At 33.9% G+C, this 27232-nt stretch overlaps 1 protein-coding gene and 1 pseudogene across 1 annotated transcript; one reads left to right on the top strand and one right to left on the bottom strand.

The window, feature by feature from the left end:
• Window positions 1-8436: 8436 nt before the first annotated feature.
• Window positions 8437-12166, bottom strand: LOC110694533 (annotated as a pseudogene).
• A 5122-nt stretch (window positions 12167-17288) lies between these two features.
• On the top strand, window positions 17289-26764 carry LOC110695093 (trigger factor-like). The gene is made up of 2 exons (XM_021872306.1): window positions 17289-17462; window positions 26531-26764. Exons 1-2 carry the CDS (start codon window positions 17289-17291, stop codon window positions 26762-26764), a joined length of 408 nt encoding a protein of 135 aa, XP_021727998.1.
• The last annotated feature ends 468 nt before the right edge of the window (window positions 26765-27232 follow it).

Here is a 27232-nt window from a genome sequence, read left to right as displayed (position 1 = left end):
TGTAAAAAGGTTGGTTTAGAAAGAGAGAGAGAGAGTAATCAAGAATTTATTGATGAGAATTGGTGATTGAAAAAGGGGAGATGTGGCCTCTATTTATAGAGAAAAAAGAGGGTCGAAGAATAAGAAGAGAATCTAAATTCGAATAGAAATAGAACTCGATGGACGGCAGTTTTTACAGATTTTGTTTTTATCATATCTTTTGATCTAGAAGTCCAAATAAGTCATATAAAATGTCGTTGGAAAGCTCTTGAAGTATAATTTCCAATCCAATTGAAATAAGATTAAAATCTTTTATAGATAAAAAAAGATATGGCCGAAATAGTAGGACGGTGTCAGTTTTTTATAGTGTTTTGTATTTCATTCATACCTTTTTTGTTATAACTCGGATTTAATATTATAATATATCGTTGGATAGATAATTTCAAGATATATCCAACCATATAAGATTTGGATAAGGATTATGAGGCACGAAAATAAAATCTGACTGTCTGTGAACATCTTTAAATTCGAATAGAATTAGGATTTAATAAAAAGGAAAGTTTTAAAAACGGAAAGTTTTTATTTAACTCAAATGCTTTAATCTTATCTTTTCAAAAAGGATAATTAAGATATTTTAGAAACTTATAGAAGCTTCTAATTAATCCTAATTATTTTAGGAATAGGATTAAACCTTTGGACCCTCCACATGATCATTAGGTCGTAGGTAAAATCCGGTTTGGGCCCACTTTAGTATTTTAGCCATAACTTCCTCATTATTAATCGGAATTGGGCTTATAATGTATCGTTGGAAAGGTATTTTCAAGCCCCATCCAACTACACCATTATTGAACCCTTATAATGGACCAAACTAAACTGGAATGCACATTTTTCATAAATAAGGTAAGAAAAGAAATATTTTCAAAACAAAAAGAAGAGATATTTTAATAAAAACATCCTCATCACTAGAATTTTCACACTTTAGATTTGTTCGATAATCAAATTACATGAAAGGTATTCATCACTGGGTTTGGTTTTGGGGAGACACAAATGGGTGTCTACAATTATCGAACAAAGTGAAATGTGAAAAGTCTTGTGATGCGGTTGTTTTGATAAAAATACTTCTTTCTGCTTTTGTAAATATTTCATTTCTTACTCTATTTATGGAAAATGTCTAATCCAGTTTATTTTGTTCCATGATAAGGGTCCAATAATACATTAGTTGGATGGTTCTTGAAAAGACCTCAACGATATAATGTAAGCCCAATTTCGATGAATAATGAGGAATTTATGGCCATAATATTAAAATGGGCCCAAATCGAATTTTACCTACGGCCCAATGATCATGTGGAGGGCCTAAAGGTTTAATGCCATTCCTAAAATAATTAGGATTTATTATAAGCTTCTATAAGTTTCTAAGAGATCTTAATTATCCTTTTTTAAAAAAGATAAGATCAAAGAATTCGGAATTGAATAAAACTTCTCTTTTTGAGAGTCCTTATTCTGTGCGAAATGGAATATTCTGATATTAATTTTTTTCCTCATAAATTTCATCTAATTCTTATATTATTGGAAAAATCTTGAATTTATCTTTCCAATGATATATTATAATATTAATCCGAGCTATAACGAAAAAGATATGAAAGAAATACAAAACTCTATCCAAAACTGACACCCTTCTGCTATTTTGGCCAAATATTTTATTCTACAAAATATTTTAATCTGATTCCAATTGGGTTGGAAATTATACTTGAATATCTGTCCAAAGACATATTATATGACTTATTTGGACTTCTGGATCAAAAGATATGATAAAAAAAAAAAATTGTCGCTGTGCCAAATGACAGCCTTGTCGCACGACGACAGACTCTGTCGCCATGCGTGATTCCTGTCGTTTTGCGCTCGGTCTTGTTGTTCACAACAGGAGATAATTCTATTCCAATTCAAATTCTAACTCTTTTCTATTGTTTTGAATTATTTTCTCTATAAATAGGGTCGATATTCCTCTTTTTTATTCACCAACAATCAACAAGCTTGATCGCCAATCATTTATCTTCTCCCTACAAGCTAAAGCTTATTCTCTCTCTATTCTTTTTCTAAGCCCAACCCTTTTCAAAATACTTCATACCTCATTTACAAGTTTTAGACACACCTAGCCAAGTTTTAGAAATATTTTCAAAACAAAAAGAAGAGATATTTTAATAAAAACATCCTCATCACTAGAATTTTCACACTTTAGATTTGTTCGATAATCAAATTACATGAAAGGTATTCATCACTGGGTTTGGTTTTGGGGAGACACAAATGGGTGTCTACAATTATCGAACAAAGTGAAATGTGAAAAGTCTTGTGATGCGGTTGTTTTGATAAAAATACTTCTTTCTGCTTTTGTAAATATTTCATTTCTTACTCTATTTATGGAAAATGTCTAATCCAGTTTATTTTGTTCCATGATAAGGGTCCAATAATACATTAGTTGGATGGTTCTTGAAAAGACCTCAACGATATAATGTAAGCCCAATTTCGATGAATAATGAGGAATTTATGGCCATAATATTAAAATGGGCCCAAATCGAATTTTACCTACGGCCCAATGATCATGTGGAGGGCCTAAAGGTTTAATGCCATTCCTAAAATAATTAGGATTTATTATAAGCTTCTATAAGTTTCTAAGAGATCTTAATTATCCTTTTTTAAAAAAGATAAGATCAAAGAATTCGGAATTGAATAAAACTTCTCTTTTTGAGAGTCCTTATTCTGTGCGAAATGGAATATTCTGATATTAATTTTTTTCCTCATAAATTTCATCTAATTCTTATATTATTGGAAAAATCTTGAATTTATCTTTCCAATGATATATTATAATATTAATCCGAGCTATAACGAAAAAGATATGAAAGAAATACAAAACTCTATCCAAAACTGACACCCTTCTGCTATTTTGGCCAAATATTTTATTCTACAAAATATTTTAATCTGATTCCAATTGGGTTGGAAATTATACTTGAATATCTGTCCAAAGACATATTATATGACTTATTTGGACTTCTGGATCAAAAGATATGATAAAAAAAAATTGTCGCTGTGCCAAATGACAGCCTTGTCGCACGACGACAGACTCTGTCGCCATGCGTGATTCCTGTCGTTTTGCGCTCGGTCTTGTTGTTCACAACAGGAGATAATTCTATTCCAATTCAAATTCTAACTCTTTTCTATTGTTTTGAATTATTTTCTCTATAAATAGGGTCGATATTCCTCTTTTTTATTCACCAACAATCAACAAGCTTGATCGCCAATCATTTATCTTCTCCCTACAAGCTAAAGCTTATTCTCTCTCTATTCTTTTTCTAAGCCCAACCCTTTTCAAAATACTTCATACCTCATTTACAAGTTTTAGACACACCTAGCCAAGTTCGAAGTTGCCTTCGCCCTCGACGTGAGAGGTTGATAATTTCTGAGGGTTTGGTCACAAAACTTATTTAATTCTTTGATTAGATTCACTGTTAATATTTTCCTTGAAGTTACTAACGTGTGTATTGTTTTGATAGAAAGAGATACGAGGAAACCAAGTAAGTTGTTTTATTGCTCTATTTCCATTGAAAGCACGCTTAGATTATTTTGTTAATTCCTAGTATCATGTTAGGATGTCTTTATGATTTCTAGTATCATGTTTAAGGCAATAACTAATATTTCTAATATCATGTATTTTTCTAGTATCATGATTATGTTGCTTCTATTCTTTCTTCTATCATATTTGTATCATGTTAGGGATAAAGCTTTGATATTTATTGATTAGTGACATGTTAGGATTTGTTATTAATCTTTTTATTATCATGCCTAGGATCTTGTTAATATTATTATGATTTATTAAGATTATTATGATGATGATTGTTATTAATGTGTTGCTAGACATTATTGTTATTGCTTGATCACGCCCTCTCTTGCATGTTTAAAGGGAATTGTACTTGTAATCACGCTTAATAAGATAATTAATAATCTTATTTAGGCTAATATGATTATAATTCAAGTGATCTCCAATAATAGATTTTTTTGTGCATTAATATTCAACCAACATAGATTAAACAGGCTAAGGATTAAAATATTGTTTGTATATTAGTCAGAAAGCACACATGAATATGAGAAGAATAAAGTTGAGGCTTATTTTTAGGGTAGGTTCAATCTCTTTTAGGTTGGATTTGTACTTTCATCCCCTAATATCCAATCATTAATCTAGACCATTATGGAGTTAGCGATCTCATAGACCGTGAAGGGGTGTAACCTTCACCCTGTGAACGGTTTGCAAGTTCCTAAAACTTGTTGTCGACTCTTTTATTCTAGCTTCCTTCCCTTTGGACGCCACCAAACATAAGTGTATGATAACAGTGGGGCTCAAGTATGGGATGCTTGATATATTCCCTATAGTTTTTTAGCGACTCCACTAGGGGGTATTTCTATTTTAATTTCTGAAATTTATTTTGGCAATAATTTAGAATGAGTGGATGAGACTCGAAATGTTCTAAGTATTCATGTGTGTAATTTTGATTGAGATTATTGGCATAAGCACGAAAAAGGTTCACATTGGACAGACCTTTCGTAATGCTTTAAAAACATAGGATTTTTACAAGTAGGGAATTTTAGAAATATCTTTCACAACTAGGATCGAAAAAACGCTACGAAAAATCGAAAAATTCAAAGAACAAAAAGATGTTGAGGCATGTAGGAACCAGCACCGAGAAAATAGTGCCAGCGATATGCGATAGCTTTGTCGCTGTGCAACAGCAATGTCGTTTGGCGACAGGGTTTTTTTCTGGAACCAGGCCCTGTTGTTTCGCGCCATGTTCTTCCAATACCAAGCCAGAAATCTACCTTCTTTGTTTCGATCGATTCTAATACTGTTCACTCAGCTCAGTTCTACTTCCGGATTGAGTTTTTCTCACTATTCAGAACCCATATGTGTTCTATATAAGGCAATATCCCTATAGGAATTCACGCTCTACCTACCCAATCGAACGTTCATGCCATCGAAGGGTACATCCGACTTTGTTTAATTCACCAAACCGTGGAAGCAAGTTTAACTCGTGGGGTCCCATCCACTCGCGCCAACCCTTCCTAAGGTAAGGCTTCCGCGCGGTGCATCAAGACTCATAACCATGGACCCTCTTTGACTAACCATATCCTAAACTTTAGAGAACTAGAGCCATGGTTAGGTTGCAAACTCATTGCATCATATTGTGCTAACTTGAATACTTGTGCATTCATACTTGTGCATAGCCTATGTGTACTTACACTAACCGTTTGTTTAATTTGTGAATGAATCTTAATAAATCAATTAATGACTAAAGGACTTTTCTTAATTAATTAATTAATATGAATCAAAATTAAATGATCAAACTTGACTTAGTATGATTATAGGCTGTCCTTTTAGAGTAAAATACTGGAAACAAACCCAAACATCTGCTCTAGTAATGGCGCAGGAGTTTAGACTGTGGCGTGACCCGCTAGTGTCCTACGTTATGCGAAAACTCTCTGGCATTGCACTGGGTCTTAGCGTGTGGCGACAGTGCTGTTGCTTTGGCGACATTCTAGTTTTCTGTTCGAGTCTTCACTTTGAGTCTAATTAATCGAATTATTAAAATTCAGAATATATACTTGAGTCTAGTCACATGGTCATGACACGAGTCTTTAACATATCACTTACACTAACAAGAATTCACACACTTTGTACACCATGACCATGTCTTAGGTTCATGCATTAGTCGCTCTATCATTTGAATTGGGGGTCCACTCTATTCCTAATTTTTCCATATACATCACCTTTCCATACATATCTCACACTTTCTTTCTTAAACACTTTCTACATTCACATTCCTTCATCTCACATACTTCCTCTATACGTATCATTCCCCTCATTATTTCATGAGATTTCTCCATCCATGCATGTTGAATCGAGTTTAATTCAAGTAATTAACAAAAAGAACCCCTAATTTCCCTTTCTGCAGCACTTGGTCAAGGAGAGAAGGGCATTTAATCAAATACAACACTTTCGTCCAAGTATTACTTTTTGATAAACCGATCCGTCAGAAGAGAAAGGCTAATAGGATAATGGCAACTCAATAAAAAGTTTATGAACATAGGCAAGACTTGGACAATGCAACTGAAATAGTGAAGACCATGGCTCTTCATGTTAATGACCCTGCGAGACAGAAACAAATGCAACGAATGGAGGAAAGTTTGAATTAGCTCTCCAATGACTACAAGTTCCAGAGCATTAGCTCACAAGGGGTCTCGGTGGACAAGAAGCTTCTTCCACAGAATTTCAATGCCAATGACATCCCTAGGTTCAAACCTACTGACAATCCTTATTTCCACTTAAGAGCTTTTGAAACCATAATGAACATTAAGGGGAATGATAGGAAAGTCTTTCACTCTTTGTTTTCTTTATCTCTTGAAACTGTTTGCCAGCAATGGTTCTTTTCTCTTGATAAAGAGAAGATCTTTGCTTGGGATGGAATAGTAAACGCTTTCATTGATAGATACAAATGTAATAATCAAGTTAAAACTGACCATAGACAACTTGAGATACTAAAGTAAAAAGAAAACGAAGGGTTCACCTCTTTCTTTAACAAATGGAGGAAAATTTCCGCTAATATGGTCGAAGTTCCCACTGAAAAGGAGTCTATAAGGATGTTGATCTAGAACCTCCAAGAAAAAGTATTCAAAGCATTTGAAATATCAACAAAATTTGAATACTTTCAAGGTTGTCTTTGACATAGGCATTAATATTGAAAATGACCTTTTGAAAGTTGATAATGTGAAAAGAAAGAAGAACGACCATCCTTTGTCTTCCTCTCCCATTAATGAATTACATGCTACAAACACCTCGAAACAATGAATTCAAAGGTCGAAAACAATGTTCACTCCACTTGGTATGAGTTACGAGACAACTTTTGCTACACCACAATGGACTAGTCATTCCCATAGGACCCATTAACGACCCAATTCCAAAAGCCAAGCCACCTAAGTGGATCCTAATAGACACTGCAAGTATCACCAAGGAAATGGTCACGAAACAGAGGAGTGTTGGAAACTCAACGAAGCTATTCAAGACCTTATCGATGACAATAAAACTTCTGAGGTTCTAGCCATTACAGAAGATCAAATATCCTTCGATCCTTATCACACTTGTCGGTGAGCCCATAATCAAGACAGCTTATATAACCTTTATCGATGAAGTGACCATGATTGAGAAATATGAAGGAGTTTTCTTAGATAGTACCAAGGAAAATTTGTCAAGTTTAAAAGAAGACGTTCGAAAGCTACAAGATGTCATTGCCATGCTTTTGAATGTTGTAGAAGGACTAGAAACTTGGGTAATGGTTATCGAATAAAATTCTCACCAAGGATTTAATGAAAAACTCAATGCTTCTAAGCCTATCATATTATCTTCACCCTTTCAAATATACAATCCTTTTTTGGATAAACCCCTTTGAGCCTCATCTAACGATAGGCCTTTCTTTTTTCAACCCACACCTACCTAACCCAGGGATGGGATGGTGTGCAATTTGTGCACTTTTCAAAGAACAAAAGCTTGGGTGACTAAAAATAGCAAAAAAAAATAGAAACAATCAAAGTGTACAAAAATGCAAGTGTTCCAATGTCTTTGATATTAACATGTCATTGATATGAACACGTATCAGATTACGTCTCTTATCGAGTGCTCGGTACCGTGCCTGAGAAACATGAATGCCAAGTGAGTAATAGACTGCATGATCGGGATTGCCCATGCTTATGAAATTAATAAATAAATAAATAAATAAATAAATAAATAAATAATAATAATAATAATAATAATAATAATAATAATAATAATAATAATAATAATAATAATAATAATAAATAAATAAATAAGAGTTCAAAAGTAAAAAATCTCAAGCATAAAAATATAAAAATTTCAAAATCAAGGTTGCACACCTTGGGCTTATCTAGGGTCTTGAGCCTTTGTCCCCTTCTTCTTCAACCATTAGCCCAACCACGCACTATTACAAAAAGCGTGCTTTTTATACGCTTGTCAGCCTTTTTTCGACACATAAAAGCGTCGCAAAAATCTTTCTCTATGCTTCTAAAAAGCGTCGAAAAAACGTGAGTCGAAAATTTTGCTAGACACAAAAAATCGTCGCGAATTTCGACGCTTTATTGTGTCCAAATTTTTATACGAAGCGTCGCAATATGCCATAATTAGCGCACTTTCTTAACTTTGGTGACGCTTTTTCACGTCAAGAATCTTAAAATTGGTGACGCTTTTATATGTCCAAATTTTCATACATTTGCTATTTAACATTTTGGCAACGCTTTTTCCTGTCCATATTTTCTAATTTGGGGACACTTTTTCTTGTCCAATTTTTTTTAAAAATAAATATCTAGAATACCAAAATAAAATATTTCATTCCCTAATAATTATTTCTAATATATTATTATTACAAAAAAATAATAATAATAATACATGTACAACAAATTTATGCCAAATTTTTTATTACATATATAAATACATTATAGCATATGTACAATATCTCATAGTAATGGGTTTTCTGTTACAACAAGTACAATTCCAACTTATGCTTTATTCATGACTAGTTGTAGTGGAACAAATTCGGAATCACTAATTGAAATCTTTAAATAGCACAATTCTCTCATGTCCCAGATGCTTTGCCATTTTCACGCCCATTCTAGCCGCTGCCACATGATAACAATATAGTCCGAATAAGAATGAAAATATAAAAACTATCAATAAATCAAGGCAATATAAAAACAGAATACTTCAGCAATACCTCTCCCTGGAAATATAGCTTATTAAATTCATACAAATGCCACTTTCTGCACAAGAAAGCAGAAGGGAAGATCCATGACATATTTGAATATAAGAACCAGCTAAACTGAAAACTGTGGCAAGAAAGAGACTTGCTTTTCTAGTATTGAGAACTCATGCTCATAATGAACTTAAATGTGGTAGAGATATATGGAGAAATTGTGCCTAAGATGAGTTAGTGTAAGATGGTAAAGAAGTGCGTCGTACATAAATTCCCACCCGTATAAATAATATAAAAGACCAGTAAAACCAAGGAAGACAGCACCTGATATCAATCCAAACAGGATCCTAGTGCCTGAAAAAAATCTCACAAGCACAGTCCACGAAGACTTTGGGTCTGTATCATTTAAGCATTGAGGTGATTTTTCTTAATGAGAGCTCCAGTTCCCAAACATGAGGCTTCTGACCAGATTGAATGTGGATCAAGAAATAACATTATGGAAAGTGCATATATAATACGAAGTAGGATATATTCAAAAGTGGACAATAAGTCCATACCAAATTGCAGCTTGGTAGACCATCCCTGTAGACCGATAAGAACAGAAAATCAGAAGTCAAATTTATATGAAATTAATACAATATGCTCAAGAAAAAAAAATCTATAATGGCTTACAATCATATATTCTAGTAAAAATGAAATAAACAGACAAATCAAGTTTGGTAGAACATGGTAAGTTGCACCACTGCATGCAAGAAATGCGGTTAAAAATTATACATGTAAATCAACTGACATGTACAAATATCAAGTGCCACTTACTATACTTGCATCTGTCAGAAAGCATTCACTTAGCAAACCTACAGCCATATAATCTCATTTATTAGTTGTTCAAGTCTTTTATACTCTACAATAAGTGCATATTTTCTCTGGTACTCCACGTACCTTAAAAATGGAACGAATTAAGTAGCCAACTAGAAGATCTGTAGATTAGAAATGTTGCAACTCAGATAATGACCAAATATTGTGCACAACATATTTATTTCCTAGTACACTCCCAAATCTGAAAATAGCAAGACCACAATAGAAGTTATGACAAATAAATTGTTAACCACAACAATGGATTAGAAATTTCTCATATTTCTAATGATATACATTAAGCTCCACCACAATTAATAAAAAAGAATGCAAGCAAATTCACAATATCAAAAAATGGTCATCCTAAACCAAAAGCAAAAGCTCAACCAAAAAAATTGGTCATACTTGAGGAATATACATTAAAAAAAGAGCAGAGATAAGATGCATCACAAAGAAATTGAATTTTTGATATCTACAGGTAAAGCCTAGTAGCTGTTGGGAAGATTCTCTCATACCTACAGCTGAGAATAACTATTTCCCCCGAGATTGATGAAAAACCTCATTTGGTACGAGTAGAAAGGCGAGCGATGGTGTATAACGATACATGGTCCTTTTGAAAGAAGACTTCTCAAAAGACATCAAAGTAGTAACATCAGAAAATAAAAGATAATCTCCATAGAGGATCAATAGTACCCGTAAAATGGATGAGAATATGAGCACTCGTTGAAAATTAATCACCATGGATGTTGTATGGGACAAATATCTTGTTGGAGTAAGTTCAAGTAGGCAATCCATTTTTTTTACAAACTATCAATGACTTAACACTCATTAATTCAGTACAAGTATCAAAGCCAATTCTATGAGTGAAATATTTGTGTTGAGAAGGGCAAATTAAAGTTTGTGTGAAGATAAATAGTGGGAAAAGAACCTGAACTAAAATAAAGTAATCACAATCTTATCTTACACCTAAACCAAGTGCTAATAATGGCAGTTAGCAGAGGCTCAAAGCCAGTGGTGCACATTGTCCATAAACTACTCAGTAGCTTCAACTTCTAATCTTGTATTGTATCACCAAATGGATACAAGATTAGAAGTTAAATACAACCTGACATGAGAGATAAGGAGATCCAAATTAAAAAAGGAAGTTAAATGTTAGAATTCATACTCCATGCTTACAAGATTAGAATCCTTATTGATTAATATTGTACCTTCTTAAGAATTAAAAATGTGATCGACTCTAATGTCATGAGTTACAATCGAGGTAGTAACTTTTTGTGTGAAGATTAAAAATTAACACTAATATTAAGTTTACCTCTACTAGACCACTAATATGAGTTTTCTTCGGAAAAAAAAAAAGACCACTAATATGAGTAAAAGCTAAAGACCACACACAAAAAGAGAATTAAAAGTTTAATACATTCTACAAGAAAATATAAGAGACAAGCCTTACTTATCCTAAGCTAGTATACATAAAATTTTCACATCTAATCATCAGCCATACACACTAGTAAGTAATAATTACATGTAACCACTACTCCATTAGATTAATATATCTACATATACACTACAGCTTATATCAATATCAGCATCTTTTTATATATAAAAAGACTTGAATATACAGATTAATACATATACAAAAGCACAAATTTCAATCGCAAGACTGCCGATTCACAATGTCACCACTAATACACTCTAATTTAACTAATAATACATCACATGGAGAGACATGAAGTGAAAATAAGATACATTAAATGGGTTCTCTAGAGACGGTTAAACAATTTAATCAATTAATTAATTTGGTCCTGCTATAATTTACTACTTGGAAAAATAGAATCAATAACATTTCATTTTGGTCTAATAATGGTCCTAACTTCAGAGAATTGGACTTCCCCAGCCAAAATGTGCAGGTGAGACCGTTATCTGAAGACAAAACTTGACACCATAGGCACCACCGCACCATGTGCATGGTTTCTAGGTCTAAATTTTATAAATTCAATTAACAACAAAATTTTTAATTCAAAAAAACAAACAAACTTAAACCAAAACGAAGAGAATTCAACTAAAGTATAACTCAACTAATATACAAGAAGTAAGTTAGATGCAAGAAATTACTCGGAAGTAAAGGCAAGGATGAGCTCAACGACATTTTCGGTCAGTGTGTGAACATCTGATTATATATGTTTTTTTGTAAAGAGACTTCAAAATCTCTTCATCCTCCATGATATATTAAGAAAAATATCTCAGAAAAAAATCAAAATCGAAATAAAGCATTAAAACAAAAACCCTTAACATCAAAATCCAGAGAGAAAGGAGATAATACCTGAAAACAATTATAATACCAAATATTATGAAACCAAAGAGCATCATTCAGTTTAATTTGTTACTAGGTTAGCGATTTTGGAGAGATGAATTGATGAGAGAAATGAGTGAAAGGCTAGGGTTTTAATTATCGGAGAGTATAGAGGAGCGGTTTTGTTGTTTTCCCCCAATTTTTAATAAGTTCTAAAGCTAGAGCACATGTTCTTATCACGTGATTATTACTGTGGACGCCTTTTTACGTCAATAATAAGTGAGGACGTTGAAAAGCGTCGAGAAAACGCGGGAACCAAAATTTCCACTAACGGTGTATTGACAGCGTCGAATGAATAGCGTCGAAAATCAGTGGATTTTGTAGTAGTGACGTTCCAACCCTTAAAAGACCTCTTTGAGGTACACACACACTTGTTCGAGGTTCGGTTGGAGGTACATTCGGCCTGATTCCTAACGGATACGTAGGCAACCTCACATCAAGGTGCGATCGTAATAAAAATGCATTCATACATTCACATTCATAATTACATTCATACATGATCATATTAAGGGATCTCATATACTCATCCCTATCCATTTAGAGTTAAACTTGGGGGGCTTGATCCCTACATTATTAGCTTACCTAGCCTAAGATTCACCACTATTTAACTCTTTTCAAAATATTTTTCCATACACTCAGCCTTTGTAGCTTAGACTTAGTGTCACTTTCACACATATCACAGATACATAGACAAATAATCCTTCTCTTATGAAGCTTTTGTCATGAAATCTTAACACGACGTTGAAGCATGCCTCCATTGCCTCATCGTATTAGAGTCGTTTGTCACTCATCATCACAAACATTATTGCATTACAAAGTATGAAGTGCTTAGCCTACGTGCCTAAGTTACCCAAATATTTTCATCATCGAGTCAACAATTGAGATAGCCTAGGATGAATTAATCCTTGCACTATGAGATACAACATTAATGCTTACATTTGACTAAACTCATTCAACATGCACTGCATACACTCAAACACTCACTTCGATTCCTTTTTGTGTCTTTCTTTTTTGAGAGAAAGTCGGTACCCTCCACAAAAATGACGGAAAATATTTGCTTTTTTGAGTTGCACAATCACAATACAATGCATACACGAGTCATGAATATTGAGTCATGCCATGTCACAACACGTCAAGTTGAATTTACACAAACGTGTCAAAGCACCTTGAGTTAACCTCAAGTCAAAGCAATCAGTCAAACCTTAGGTCAACCCAAAAAAAAAAAACACCAGCAAAGTCTTTTGGCAATCTTTTGATTTTACAAGATACAACCATTCAGCAAAGCTCCTATTCGTAGTCAATAAAAAGATCTTAACAAACATTCAAGCATTCAAAGCTCTTTTGTTTAAAGATGCGTGGACATTCCTTTCAAGCTCTTTTTCTTAGAGACGCGTGGGCATCCTATAAAAGCTTTTTTGTTCAAAGACGCGTGAACATTCCATTCAAAGTTCTTTTGTTCAGAAACGCGTGAACATTCCTTTTGAGCACTTTTGTTCAGAGACGCGTGGGCATCCTATCAAAGCTCTTTTATTCACAGACGCGTGAACATTCCGATCAAAGCTCTTTTGTTCAGAGACGCGTAAACGTTCCTTTCAATATCTTTTTCTCGGAGTCGCGTGGGCATAACATTCAAATCTCTTTTGTTCAGTGAAGCGTGGACATCTCCTTTAAGCTCCTTTGTTTAGAGACGAGTGAACATCCCTCATCAAGCTCTTTTGTTTAGAGACGCGTGGACATATCATTTGACGCTCCAATGTTCGGAGATGAGTGAACATCAATAGAAAATGCACAACAAAAATACAAGAAACGATACAAATTGCAAAGCACCGACAAACTGAAGACATCTCCAAGCAGTGGTCTTCGACGATATTCTCTTGAAAGAGAAAATTGTCACAACAAAGCTGAAGATGGCTACAATAAGTTATTACCTTCGACAATGATTCCTAGGATGTGGAGAGTTGTAACAAATAATCGAGGATAGCTACAAGCAGTGGTCTTAGATGATGGAGTTCATGAGGCACTATGGAGGTTATCACAAATGCAACAACAAAATTGGTTACTCTAGAGGCGTGTGCTCGACGGTGCAAGATACGCATTTTTTAACTCTTTTATCTATTTAACTAATGCTAGTTTACAGGTATTGGCCCCATAATGATTTAGGATTGCAGAACATTCTAAATCATTCTCCGTCCCTATCTATCACTACTTTGACTTTTGTTTTCGAAACATGCGTTTCTCCAAACTCAGTCAAAGTGGGGGCTTCTGTAGACACCCAATTGTGTCTCACCAAAAACCAAACCCAGTGATGAATAGTTTTCACGTTGCTTGATTATTGAATGAAGTGAAAGTGTGAAAAGTCTGGTGATGCAATCATTTTAATAAAAATCACTTTCTTCCTGTTTTTGAAATGAACTCTATTTATGGAAATAGAAAGTCCAATTTAGCTTGGTCCATGATAAGGGTCCATTAATAGTGTAGTTTGGTCAGGCTTGTAAAGAGCTTTCCAATGATATACTGTAAGCCCAATTCCGATGAATAATGAGGAAGTTATGTTCCAAATACTAAATTGGTTTTGAAATGGTTTTATGGATCAATGATCTAGTGGAGGGCCCAATAATTATTATTCCTAAAATTATTAGGACAGATTATAGTCTTCTAGAATAGACTAGAAGGTTATTTTGAGTTCTAATAGCATTAGGATTGATAATTAATCTTTTAGAAAAATAATGAATTTGGTTTGAAATAAACCAAGTGATTTATTTTTATAAAATCTGATTTACAATTAATTAAAATGGAGTTTTAATTGCTTAATTATATTAAGAAGAGGATTCCGTATAAAAGCGCGTTTTATCTTAAACAAGCGCCAAACGACAAGTCTGTTGCCAACCGACAAAGCATGTCGCCATGTGTGATCCTTGTCGTTTCGCGTTGGGCTCTATCGCTGGCGACAAAGGTCAGTTTTATGTTGATTCAAATTTTGATTTGTTTCTATCCATTTCAGACTATTTTCTTATAAATAGGGGTTGTATTTTCCCTTTTTTATACATTCGCAACCATCTAATTCTATTCTTTTTCTCTAAAAGCTAGAGGCTTGTTCTTTCTCCCTCTTTCTAAACCTTTCGCTTTTACAAAATTCCACTTTCACTAGTTCTAGACACACCTAGCCTAGATAGAAGTTGCCTTCGCCCTCGACGTGAAAAGTTGATAAGTTCTGAGGTTTTGGAACCAAATCCCTATTTTAATTATTTAATTTAATTGTTTGATTTATTATTTTCCTTGAAGTTACTAACGCGTGTATTTTGTTATTAGAAAGAGATACGAGGCATCTAATTAAGTAATTTAATTACTTTGTTATTTTTGATATAGAAATCATGCTATAATTATTTTAATTCCTAGCAATCATGTTAGGATGTCTTTATGATTCCTAGTATCATGTTTGGGATAATAACTAATATTTCTAATATCATGTATGTTCCTAGTATCGTGTTTAGTTTGCTTCCTAATAATTTTAATATCATGTTAGTTTCATATTAGGGATAAAGCTTTGATATTTTTTGTTTAGTGACATTCTAGGATTTGTTATTAATATTATTAGTATCATGCCTAGGATCTTGCTATTATTATGTTTTGATGAGAATATTATTATGATGATGATGATTGTTATTAATGTGTTTCTTGATATTATTGTTATTATTGTTATTGCTTGATCACGCCCTCTCTTGCATGTTTAAAGGGAATTGGTACTTGTAATCACGCTTAATAAGATAATTAATAATCTTGTTTAGGCTAATATGATTATAATTCAAGTGATCACCAATAATAGATTTTTTTGTGCATTAATATTCAACCAACATAGATTAAACAGGCTTAGGATTAATATATTGTTTGTATATTAGTCATAAAGCACACATGAATATGAGAAGAATAAAGTAGAGGCCTATTTTTAGGGCTGATTCAATCTCTTTTATGTTGGATTTGTACTTTCATCCCCGAATATCCAATCATGATTCTAGACCATTATGGAGTTAGCGATCTCATGACCGTGAAGTGGTGTAACCTTCACCCTGTAAACGGTTTACAAGTTCCTAAAAATTGTTGGCAACTCTTTTGCTCTAACTTCCTTCCCTTTGGACGCCATCACACTTAAGTGTATGATCATAGTGGGGCTCAAGTGTGGGATACTTGAAATATTCCCCACAGGCACCAATTGAGATGAGCGAGCTGAAGGCTCAATTGCAGTAGTTGCTGGTTAAAGGGTTCATTAGGCCTAGTGCATCACCTTGGGGAGCACAAGTCTCATTTGTGAAAAAGAAATATGGGAGTTTGAGGCTATGCATTGATTACAAAGATTTGAATAATGTGATTGTGAAGAATAAGTACCCTCTACCTAGGATAGATGACTTGTTTGACCAACCGAAAGGGGCAAGTGTGTTTTCAAAGATCGATTTAAGGTTAGGGTACCGTCAATTGAGAGTTGTAGATAAAGACATTCCAAAGACAGCCTTTAGAAATCGTTATAAGAATTATTAGTTTACAGTCATGCCTTTTGGGATAACCAATGCACTTTCCATATTCACGGACTTGATGAACCGAGTGTTTCATGAGTACTTTGATAAGTTTGTAGTAGTGATCATTGATGACATATTGGTGTATTCGAGGAAAGAGGAAGAACATGCTCAGCATTTGATAACTACCCTTGAAACTCTTAGGAAGAACAAGATGTATGCCAAGTTATCCAAGTGTGAGTTCTGGTTGGAGAAGGTTTCATTTTTGGGGCATTACATGTCAAAAGAGGGTGTATATGTGGATCTAGTGAAGATCAAGGTTGTTAGTAAGTGGCCTACACCTAAGAATGTGACTGATGTTCATAGTTTCTTGGGATAAGCTGGATATTATAGAAGGTTTGTTAAAGACTTTTCGAGGATAGCCAAACCTATGACTATCCTTGTGAAGAAGCAAAGAAAGATTGAGTGGAACGAGAGTTGTGAATCATCTTTTCAAACCCTCAAAAAGCAATTGACTACTGAACCAGTGCTTGTATTACTCGATGGGAGAGACGGATTTGAGGTGTATAATGATACCTCGAAGCATGGTTTAGAATGTGCCCTGAAACAGAATGGAGGGTGATTGTGTATGCATCGTGACAACTGAAGCCACATGAGGTCAATTACCCTACGAACGACTTGGAGCTTGCAGCTGTTGTGTTTGCTTTGAAGATTTAAAGACACTACCTCTACGGTGTCTCTTGTAAGATTTTCACAAACTATAAGAGTTTGAAGTACATCTTCACCCAAGATCACTTGAATATGCGGCAACGAAGATGGCTAGAGTTTCTCACAGACTACCATGTCCACATTCAGTATCACGAAGGAAAGGCGAATGTTGTTACAGTTGCCCTTAGTAGAAAATCGAGTTATAATGTCAATGCTTTGATTGTGGCCAATGAGTTTTGTAAGGATATTAGGAGATTGAACCTTGAGGTTATTAACCAAGGAGATTTAGAGGGATTGCTAAGTTCCTTGACCATCAAACCATCCACATTTTAGGAAATTAAAGAAAAGCAATTAGAAGATGTGTCGTTTTAGAAGATTAGATCAAGTGACTTGTGGCGCGGAGATTAGATTCAAGATTTACGAAGATGGGAGTTTGAGATACAAGGAGAGATGGTGCATACCACAAATGTGTGAGGATATAAAAACAAAAATCATGGAGGAGTGCCATAACACACCATATTCAGTTCATCTTGGGGGAGATAAGTTGTATAAGGACATTAAGGAGATGTATTGGTGGCCGAATATGAATAGAGAAGTTGCTAAGTTTGTATCCAAGTGTCTTACGTGCCAGAAGGTGATGGTATCCCACAAAAGACCCATGGGAAAGGTGCAACCATTGGATATACCAGGATAAAAATGGGATTCCATATCCATAGACTTTGTGACAAGTTTACCAAAGTCAGCGATGTTCAATCCTAACAAGGAGACTTGGAAAAAGAAGCAACTAGCAAGTACTTATGTGAATAATGTAATTCGTTTGCATGGAGTCCCCAAGGACATAGTTCGGATAGTGATTTGAGGTTTCTATCAAAGTTCTGGCAAAAAGTGCAAGAAAACCTTGGAACAGCCCTAAAGATGAGCACTGCCTTTCATCTTGCAACAGATGGCCAAACTGAGATAACAAACCAGACAATGGAGGATATGCTGCAAGCCTGTGCTTTATATTTCCAAGGGAATTGGGATGATCACCTACCTCTGATCAAATTCTCCTACAATGAAAGTCACCATGCAAGTATCAAGATGGCACCTTTTAAAGCGTTGTATGGACGAAAGTGTAGAAGCCCAATGTGGTGGAATGATTATAGTGAATGTGTTACTTTGGGGACATAATTTATTGAGGATATGGTGAATAAGGTGAGAGTGATTTAGTCACGAATAAAGGCAGCACAAGATAGGGAAAAAAACTATACCGACTTGAAGAGAATAGATGATGAGTTTAGTGTTGGAGACAAGGTCTTTTAAAGGTTTCTCCAACAAAAGGCGTAATGTGATTCGGCAAGAAAGGGAAGCTTAGTGCTAAGTATGTGGGACCGTATGGAATTCTTCAAAGTGTGGGGAAAGTGGCTTATAAGTTGGCTTTGCCAATGGAGTTCGAGAAAATGCATGATGTGTACGACATTTCCCAACTAAAGAAGTATGTGCCTAGTGAAAATCATGTGTTGCAACCAGAGACTATTCAACTAGATGAGTCTCTAACTTATGAAGAAAGACCAGTCAAAATCCTAGATCACAAGGTGCGTAGTACTAGAAACAAAGTTGTAAAGATAGTGAATTGAAGGTCCTTTGGTCCAACCAAGAGTACGAAGAGGCTACTTGGGAGGCCGAGGAAGAGATGAGAAACAAGTATCCCGAGTTATTTGATGAGGTGAGTTACGAGTGCGTAACTCTTTTCTTTTTGAGGGGGAAAGAATGAGATGTATTTTCGCGGTTTTTACCTCAATTATGCTATTTATTGCTTGAGTTTGCATGATTTTTCTTATTGTTATACATTATCATTGTGTTTACATGCGATAAAAACATGTAAACTTTGGACAAGTATGAGTTCATTAAGTATAAGGTTTAGTTTGTTGAATATACATATTAAGGATCAAGCAATTTACAGCAATACAAAACACAAAGTTTGAATGGTTTTGAAACAATTATGGTTTTTGGGTTTAGTTTCGAGGACGAAACTTCTTTTAACAGGGGTAAATTGTGATCCCCCACATTTTCAACTTAATTATAATATATTTATTTATTATTCATACAAATATTTTTAGGTCGATTTCATTGAATAAATTATTTTTATGAAAAGATTTAAGTAAACTAACATGTTTTTGACTAATTTAAAAACAATTTTAACTTAATAGCCCAAAACCTTAAGTTTTACTCATAATCTAATTAGGAAACCCTAGGCCCAAATAAAACCCCAAAAGCCCTCATATTCATTCCTCTCTCACGTAAAAATAAATAAATAAAAAAAATCGAACACGCATAGAAAAAAAAAATCGAAACTTACTTCTCGCTGCTGCCCTCAGCGCCAGGCGCTGCCGCACCTCCACCGCCCCGCTGCCTAGCCACCACTGCAATTCACCTCCTTCCTCCCTTTTCTTTACTTCTGTTAATTTTATTAAATTGATTCTAAGTTTTAGTCTTTGTTTAATTTTGATTCTAAATTATTATTATACATGGGTTATTAAATATTATGAATTTATAAGTTTTGGCATGTTTAATTCATGATACAAAATTTCAGATTTTATATTATGTATAATTTAGGGTTTAAATGTTGATTTTTCTTGTTTTAGAGTTTGAAAACGTGTTAAGCAAGTTAATTATCAATACTATAATTTCGTAATGACAAAACCCACACTTCTATACTTAAAATTAATTTTCAGTATATATACTTTGTGAAATTGGAGTTTTGTATTGTTTATTTGAAGGATTTTAAGGTATTAATGAGTAATAGACTATTCTAACTATTGAATTATGAATGCAGATCTTTAAATGTTTGAAATTTATAATTTAAATTATTTTTCAGATTTTAAATAATCTGATTTTTTATTAGATTTGAGCCAAAAAAATAAAGGTTTGGAATGCTTCTACAAGTTTAAACAACTATTTATGTAATATGATAAGTATAGATTATTTGAATTGCAAAAACTATTAATAAAACAAAATTTCAACATATGTTAGTAAGTTAAACTTGTTGGAATTTTATATTATACGCTATATTTTCATGATTTCGGCATATAACCTTATAGTTGGAATATTATATTATTAACTATTTAATGGGAACAATTTAAAGACATTATTTTGATTGTTTAAGAGGTTTTAAAATATTTTGGTATTGTTGTTGAGTTATTTTCTTGGGTGTTGATTTAATTCTTGTTGTTTGGTTTAGGAGAGGACTTTATAGAAGGCAACTTCTAGTTCCTAAAGTGGCAAACCAAATCATTTATACAAGGTACATACGATTACGAAACCTTGCCTTTAGATGCATGTTTAGGGATGTATCGAAAACTTAGTATCATGGATAGAGAAGACTGAGCTAAATTGTTTGGTTATACATTGTGATTTCTGTATGTTGTGCACTATTCTACATTGCATGTATTATTTATGAATAAATTATGAAAGATGCGCTTAGAGGAAAAGGTATGTCATTTGGTGAAATGATTCATTTATTACTCGTTCATGATTATTGAGAAAGAATGAGTAAAGAAAGAATATAAGTCTTATAAGACAAGGTTAAGATTACGGGGTGCTTTATGCACTCAAGGTGTTTATACACCAAGGTAGTTACAGAAATAAATAATAAATATTGATTTTTTCTAATAAATCAAGAACTGAAATTGGAAACTTGATTGAATTGATATTGGATTGATTGTATTGTTTTGCATATGAGTCATAACCAAGTCTAAATTGTTAAATCACGTAAAGTGCAAGATGGATGAACAATAAAACTTTGGATTTGTGCACATCAGAAGTAATGACAACCAGGGGTTGGGGGTACACGGGGTATTAGCCGTGCACTTTTCTAGAGGTCTTTTGATCTACGAGCCTCTTATTTCAAATACTTTTAAAAAGCTAGGAGTTAGATAAGATCTCATACTAGCTACGGTCATGAAGTCGCGCCCGTGGTCGTTGGATGTTTTATTGATGTTTCTGAAAGGAGGCATGGAGTTCTTTTATTTATGTTCCAAATGGAGCATGGGATGGACAACCTTGTCTATTTCTTAATCCAATGAATAAAATGAAATGATTGCCACTGTTAACTAGTGAAGTCTTAGTAAAATTGATAGTTGAGTCGTGTGTTGAGTCTATAATTTAATGATGCGTGATGATTGATTATTAATAGCATTTTAGGGAATTCTTATTATATTTCGCAGCTTGTATGTACTCAGCTTTGCTGATTGTGTGCTTTGTGTGTCTCTCTTTGATCATGTCCTTCACCTTCCAATTACCCTGTGACGATCCAATTTTTACATGTTTAATATTGAGGAGCAGATTAACCACAGGTTCTTACAAATGCAGCATTCGCATCTAGTTGGTGGGATTTTGAGCGGAGTGTTGGTTGCTTTTCACAATTTATTTTGATACATAATTTTAAAGTAATTCAAACTCAATTTCATTTTTATACTACTTCTACTTGTTTGAGTTTTGAATAAGGGCCTTAATGGTACCAAGTTATAAGACTTAATTTGGTTTTGTTTGTTGGTTTTAAAACTTATTTATAACCGATTTAGTTTTTTCCGCTGCTAATTTATGATATAGCCTTAACATTTGAACACGTGGCGGTAGTACGTCAGTAATTCTCTTGGATATTGTTTAGGATACTCACAAATTTAAAGAGTGAATTATTAGGGTGTTACAACCAGGTTCTTTCTTAGGCCAAAGAAGAAGAAGTTCAAATACAAAGCAAAGATGCAGTGCTTCTATTGTAGTAGGCGAGGCCACTACAAAAGGGAATGAAATGAGTACCTAGGACATGAGGCGAAAGGAAAAGTAGCTCTCACGTCAATTATCTTATTTATAAACCATCACTTGAATATGAGCAATTCATAAAGGTATTAGATGTCATAAATGACTCACTATATGCTCCTATTTCAGGTACTAAGTGTGAAGAGGCTTCACAAGTAGATGTGCATTTACAAGCGGAAGAAGAAGATAATCTATCCATTAAACTTATAATTGCATAGATTGTCTTAAATTAGAACATATTTCACTTTTAGTGTTCAACGTATTTTGATATTTTGGCGTCAGACGTCGGGTTGTAAGATCATAAGATTATAACTGTGATTGTTTTAAGTCTTGTTTATATGTTTTATGGCATGACACGTTTATCCAAATGTGCTTTATTTAGACAAACAAGTTTTTAATGTTAATGATACCATCAAAGAGAGCTAAGACCATTCAGTCAAATGACACATACATGTGGCATTGTTGCCTTGGCCACATTAACATCAAACGCGTCAAGAAATGTCTACAAGAAGGTGTTCTTGACTCATTTGATTTATAATCGTTTGAAAATTACGAAGAATGTTTATTAGGCAAGATGATAAAGCAGCCATTCTCCAAGTTGGGAGAAAGGGATAGTGACTTATTAGGCCTAATACACACCGATGTATGTGTGTAGACATCTGATTGTGTCCCCCCAAAACCCAAACCCAATGATGAATATATTTCACATCATTAATTATCGAACAAGGTGAAATGTAAAAAGCCTTGTGATGCAGTTGTTTTAATAAAAAAAATATTTCTTTCTGTTTTTGAAAATATTTCTTTTGACTGTTTTTGAAAATATTTCTTTTGAACTCTATTTATGAAAATGTCCAGTCCCATTTAGTTTGGTCCATGATAAGTGTTCAATAATAGAGTAGTAGGATTGGGCTCGAAAAGAGTTTTCTAACGATATATTATAAGCCCAATTCCGATGATCTGAATAAAGAGGATGATTTGGCCAAAACAATAAATTGGGCTCTAAATGAGTTTTATATATAGGCCAATGATCAAGTGGAGGGCCATTAATTATTATTCCTAAATTCATTAGGATTGACTTAAATCTTCTAGAATAATCTAGAAGATTATTTTAAATTCTAGTGGGATTAAGATTATTAATTATAACTTTACGAAAATAAAGAATTATATTTGGAATAAAACAAGTGTTTTAAAAGACTAAATATGATTTTAAATGATAAGTATGGACGTTAATTAGTCTAATTTATTTTGATTAAGGACTCTGTATGGCTTTGAGTTAATGCGTGGACCATCACGAAACAACAGCTCCATCGCACCGCGATAGAACTAGTTTTACACTGAATCGAATTCGATTTTTTTTCTAATCGTTTCGGGACTTTTTTACTTATAAATAGGGACCTTATTCCCCTTTTCAATTCATCAACAATCATCTAGTTCTATTCTTCTCTCTCTCTTGAGTAATAGCTTGTTCTTTCACCCTCGTTCTAGCCTAGCCTTTTTACAAACACAATACTACATTCACGAGTTCTAGACACACCTAGACAAGTTCAAAGTTGCCTTCTCCCTGGACGTGAATGGTTGATAATTTCTTAGGGTTTGGTCCCAAATATTATTTCAATTATTTTTTTAGATTTACTGTTTAATATTTTCCTTGAAGTTACTAACGTGTGTACTGTTTTGATAGAAAGAGATACGAGGCAACAAAGTAAGTAGTTTCATTGCAATACGTCTTTAGAAAGCATGCTTAAATTATTTTATTTCCTAGTCTCATTTTAGGATTATTATTTTGATTCCTAGTATCATGTTAGGATATTGTGTATTGCTGTCTAATATCATGTTTAGGTTGCTTCTTATTTCTTCTATCATGTAAGTATCATGTTGGGGTTAGATTTTTTATCTCTATTATTAAGTGACATTCTAGGATTTGTTATTTATCATGTGAGTATCATACCCAGGATCTTGCTAATAATATTATGCTTTGATGAAAATGTTATTATGATGATAATTTTTTGTGTCAATCAATTTTATTATTATTTTTGCTTGATATTATTGCTATTGCTTAATTACGCCCTCTCTTGCAGGATTAAAGTGAATTTGTATTTGTAATCACGCTTAATAAGACAATTAAAAATTTATTTTAGGCTAGAGTGATTTTAATTAAAGTGATCATAAATAATAGATTTGATTGTGCATTAATATTCAACCAACATAGATTGAAAAGGTTTAGGGTGAATATATTTATAGTATGTTAGTCAGAAAGCGTACATGAATACAAGAAGAATAAAGTAGAGGCATGTTTTTAGGGCAGGTTCAATCTCATTTAGGTTCGATTTGTACCTTCATCCCTGAATAAATAGTCATGGTATCGGACCGCTATGGAGTTAGCGATCTCATGGATCGTGAAGGGGTGTAACCTTCACCCTGTGAACGGTTTACAAGTTCCTAAAACTTGTTGGCGGCTCTTTTGCTCTAGCTTCTTTCCTTTTGGACGCCATCATACTTGAGTGTATGATCGCAGTGGGGTACAAGAGGGTGATTCTTGAAATATTCTCTATAGCTTTTGGAAACTCCACTAGGGAGGATTTCTATTTTTATTTCTAAACTTTATTTTGGCAATAATTTAGAATGAGTGGATAAGACTAGAAAAGTTCTAAGTGTTCATGTCAGTAATTTTAATTAACATTATTGGCATAAGCATAAAAAAAGGGTCTTGGATAGACCATCCATAATGCGTTAAAAACATAGGCTTTTTACGCGTAAGAAATTTGGGAAATATGTTTCACATCTATAATCGAAAAAACGCTTCGAAAACTGGTAAATTCTAAGAATAAAGAGAGCTGCCGAGGCATGTAGGAGCTGGGGCTGAGAAAACCGAGCCCATCGCCTTGCGATGATTCTGTCACGACGAGACAAGGGTATCGTCTCGTGATGGTCCCTGTTGTCTAGCGCCAAGTTCTTCCAATACCGAGCCATGAATCTGCGTTCTTGCTTTGACTAGTTCTAGTAATGTTTGCTCGATATTACTTCTTGATTTAGTTTTTCTTGCTTTTCTAAACCTATATGTGTTCTACATATGGCCATAACCCTCTGGGAAATCACGCTCCATCTACCCAATCGAATGCTCATTGCAATGAAGGGTACATCCAAGTTTGTGAATTCACTTAACAATGGAAAAAAGTTTAACTTATGGGGTCCATCCATACGCGCCAACCCTTCCAAATTAAAGGTAAGGCTTTCGCGCGATGCATTCGGACTTATAATTATGGACTCTCTTTGACTAACCCTTATCCTTGAACTTTATAGAACTAGAGCCATGGTTAGTTTGCAACCCCATTGCATCATATTGTTCTTACTTGACTATTTGTGCATCTTTGCTTGTGCATATTTACACATACCATTTGTTTGACTCGTTTAAGAGTTTAAATAAACTAATTAATGACTATATAGGACTTTGTTTAATTAATTAATTAATTATTTTGTGTATTTTGGTAATTTTTAATAGTTTTTACTTTATTTTCACAATTTTTTTTATATTTATTACTTTATATTATGTTCTTAGTCTAGGTTCTTGTTAATATTTTTCTTCTCGTTTTCCTCCTTTTATTTTCTTTTAGGAAAATTTTTCAGAAAAAACCTATTAATAACACTCTTTTTGTCTGAAAAAACCTTTTAAAAATTTATTGGCCTAAAGAAACCTAATTAGCCCCTGATTACCCCTAATTATCTACTATATCTTATTTACTTAACTACTAAATCTTGGTGAATACAAAAGGTATACGTGTTAAGGACTGAATTTTATTCATAGTTCTGAAGAATTAAAATGGTTTAATTACTAATTTCTCTTGTGTCATTGACCTAATAGGAAGTTTGAGGACTATGTTCTTAGTACCCGACCTTTTTTGCGTATAGAAGAAGTTATGGAGAAATGTGACATCGAATTCTCTGATTGGTTTCACCATAGGTGATAGAAATGTTCTAGTTCTTTGAATATGTTTTTTAGATCTTGCAATTCACTTTAATTAATTCTTGAATTGTGAGGAAAATAGGTGGTTGAAGAGAAACCAAATTCGGATGTCTTGCAAGCATTGTGCATGCGTCCTTTCAAGCGTGTTTGAACTTGGAGGCGGATTTTTGTTGGTAGATTTAATTTACATACACATTCCCATGGAAAACACAAGTCTACAATGAATTATGGTGTGTGTGTGTGTCTAGTGAGGACGGTGGAGAGTACTTTGGTATTCTAGACGATGTAATTGAACTTGTCTACACTAGTCCAAAAAAGATATAAGACTATTTTGTTGAAGTGTAGTTGGATGGATTGTGGTAGGGGTATGAACATACATTAACAATACAAGCTTGTCTAAGTGAATCATACTAAGAAATACCCCAATTAAGATCCCGTCATATTATCTTATCAAGTGAGCCAAGTGTACTACACATCCTACCCTAGCCTAAAACGGGATCGAGTTCAATGGTGGGTTGTGTTTAAAACACAAGCAAGTTAAATGGTTGATGCTCCAGTGGACCTTGATTTTATGCAGGCACCGTCCCCAAAAGTCCATGCAACGCTTTGTCCACTGATTGACATTCCAGACTATGACCTAGTTGAGGATGACGACGAAGATGATGATGGCGGCTTAATAATCTCAAGCGATGAAGATGATGAATCTAGCGTCGACTCTAGTGATAGTGACGAGGATGATAACATCGATTTGGTTTTAGATGACAATAGCGATGATACTAGTAGTGATAGTAGCAATGAAAGTCACGACTAGGAGATCAAATGTGCTTGTTATTGTAAAACGAATAGGAGAATTTGCTTGTAGTTGTGTAATTATCGGTTGAATTTCATTGTTATTGTAAAATCAATTAAAGAGTTTGTCGTTTTATTGTTAATTTTGTTACATCTCATTTTACTTGTAATTTTTGTAATGTTAATAATATCATGACATGTTACTATTCGGGTTTGGTGAGTCCAACACACCGCGGAAACAAACCCAAAAACAAGACCGCACTTGCAATAAATAAAACCATAAACATAATTAACTTAATGACAAGATTAAGATAATAAGATTACCTTTTGAGCGTGCTTCGCCCGACCACTTTGGCTCTTACTTGAAAGCTAACCGCGAAATTACAAAGGCCTTCAACGATGATCCACCCGCAACATGATCACCGACTAGGTCCAATGTCTTGGGGTTAGCAAGACCCGACCAATAAACCCAAGTAATTTAGTTCAAAGG

This window comes from Chenopodium quinoa, unplaced genomic scaffold (genome assembly GCF_001683475.1).
Source record: "Chenopodium quinoa cultivar QQ74 unplaced genomic scaffold, ASM168347v1, whole genome shotgun sequence".
NCBI classification, from domain to species: Eukaryota; Viridiplantae; Streptophyta; class Magnoliopsida; order Caryophyllales; family Amaranthaceae; genus Chenopodium; species Chenopodium quinoa.
The sequence above is the reverse complement of the archived record's forward strand: the minus strand, read 5'-3'. Positions and strand labels throughout refer to the sequence as shown.

Excerpts from the sequence above, each read along its gene's own strand:
- LOC110695093 (XM_021872306.1), top strand. The coding sequence starts at position 17,289 with ATGCGGCAACGAAGATGGCTAGAGTTTCTCACAGACTACCATGTCCAC. Across the intron at positions 17,463-26,530 it reads TTAGGAGATTGAACCTTGAG|GCACCGTCCCCAAAAGTCCA; the intron begins GTTATTAACCAA and ends GATTTTATGCAG.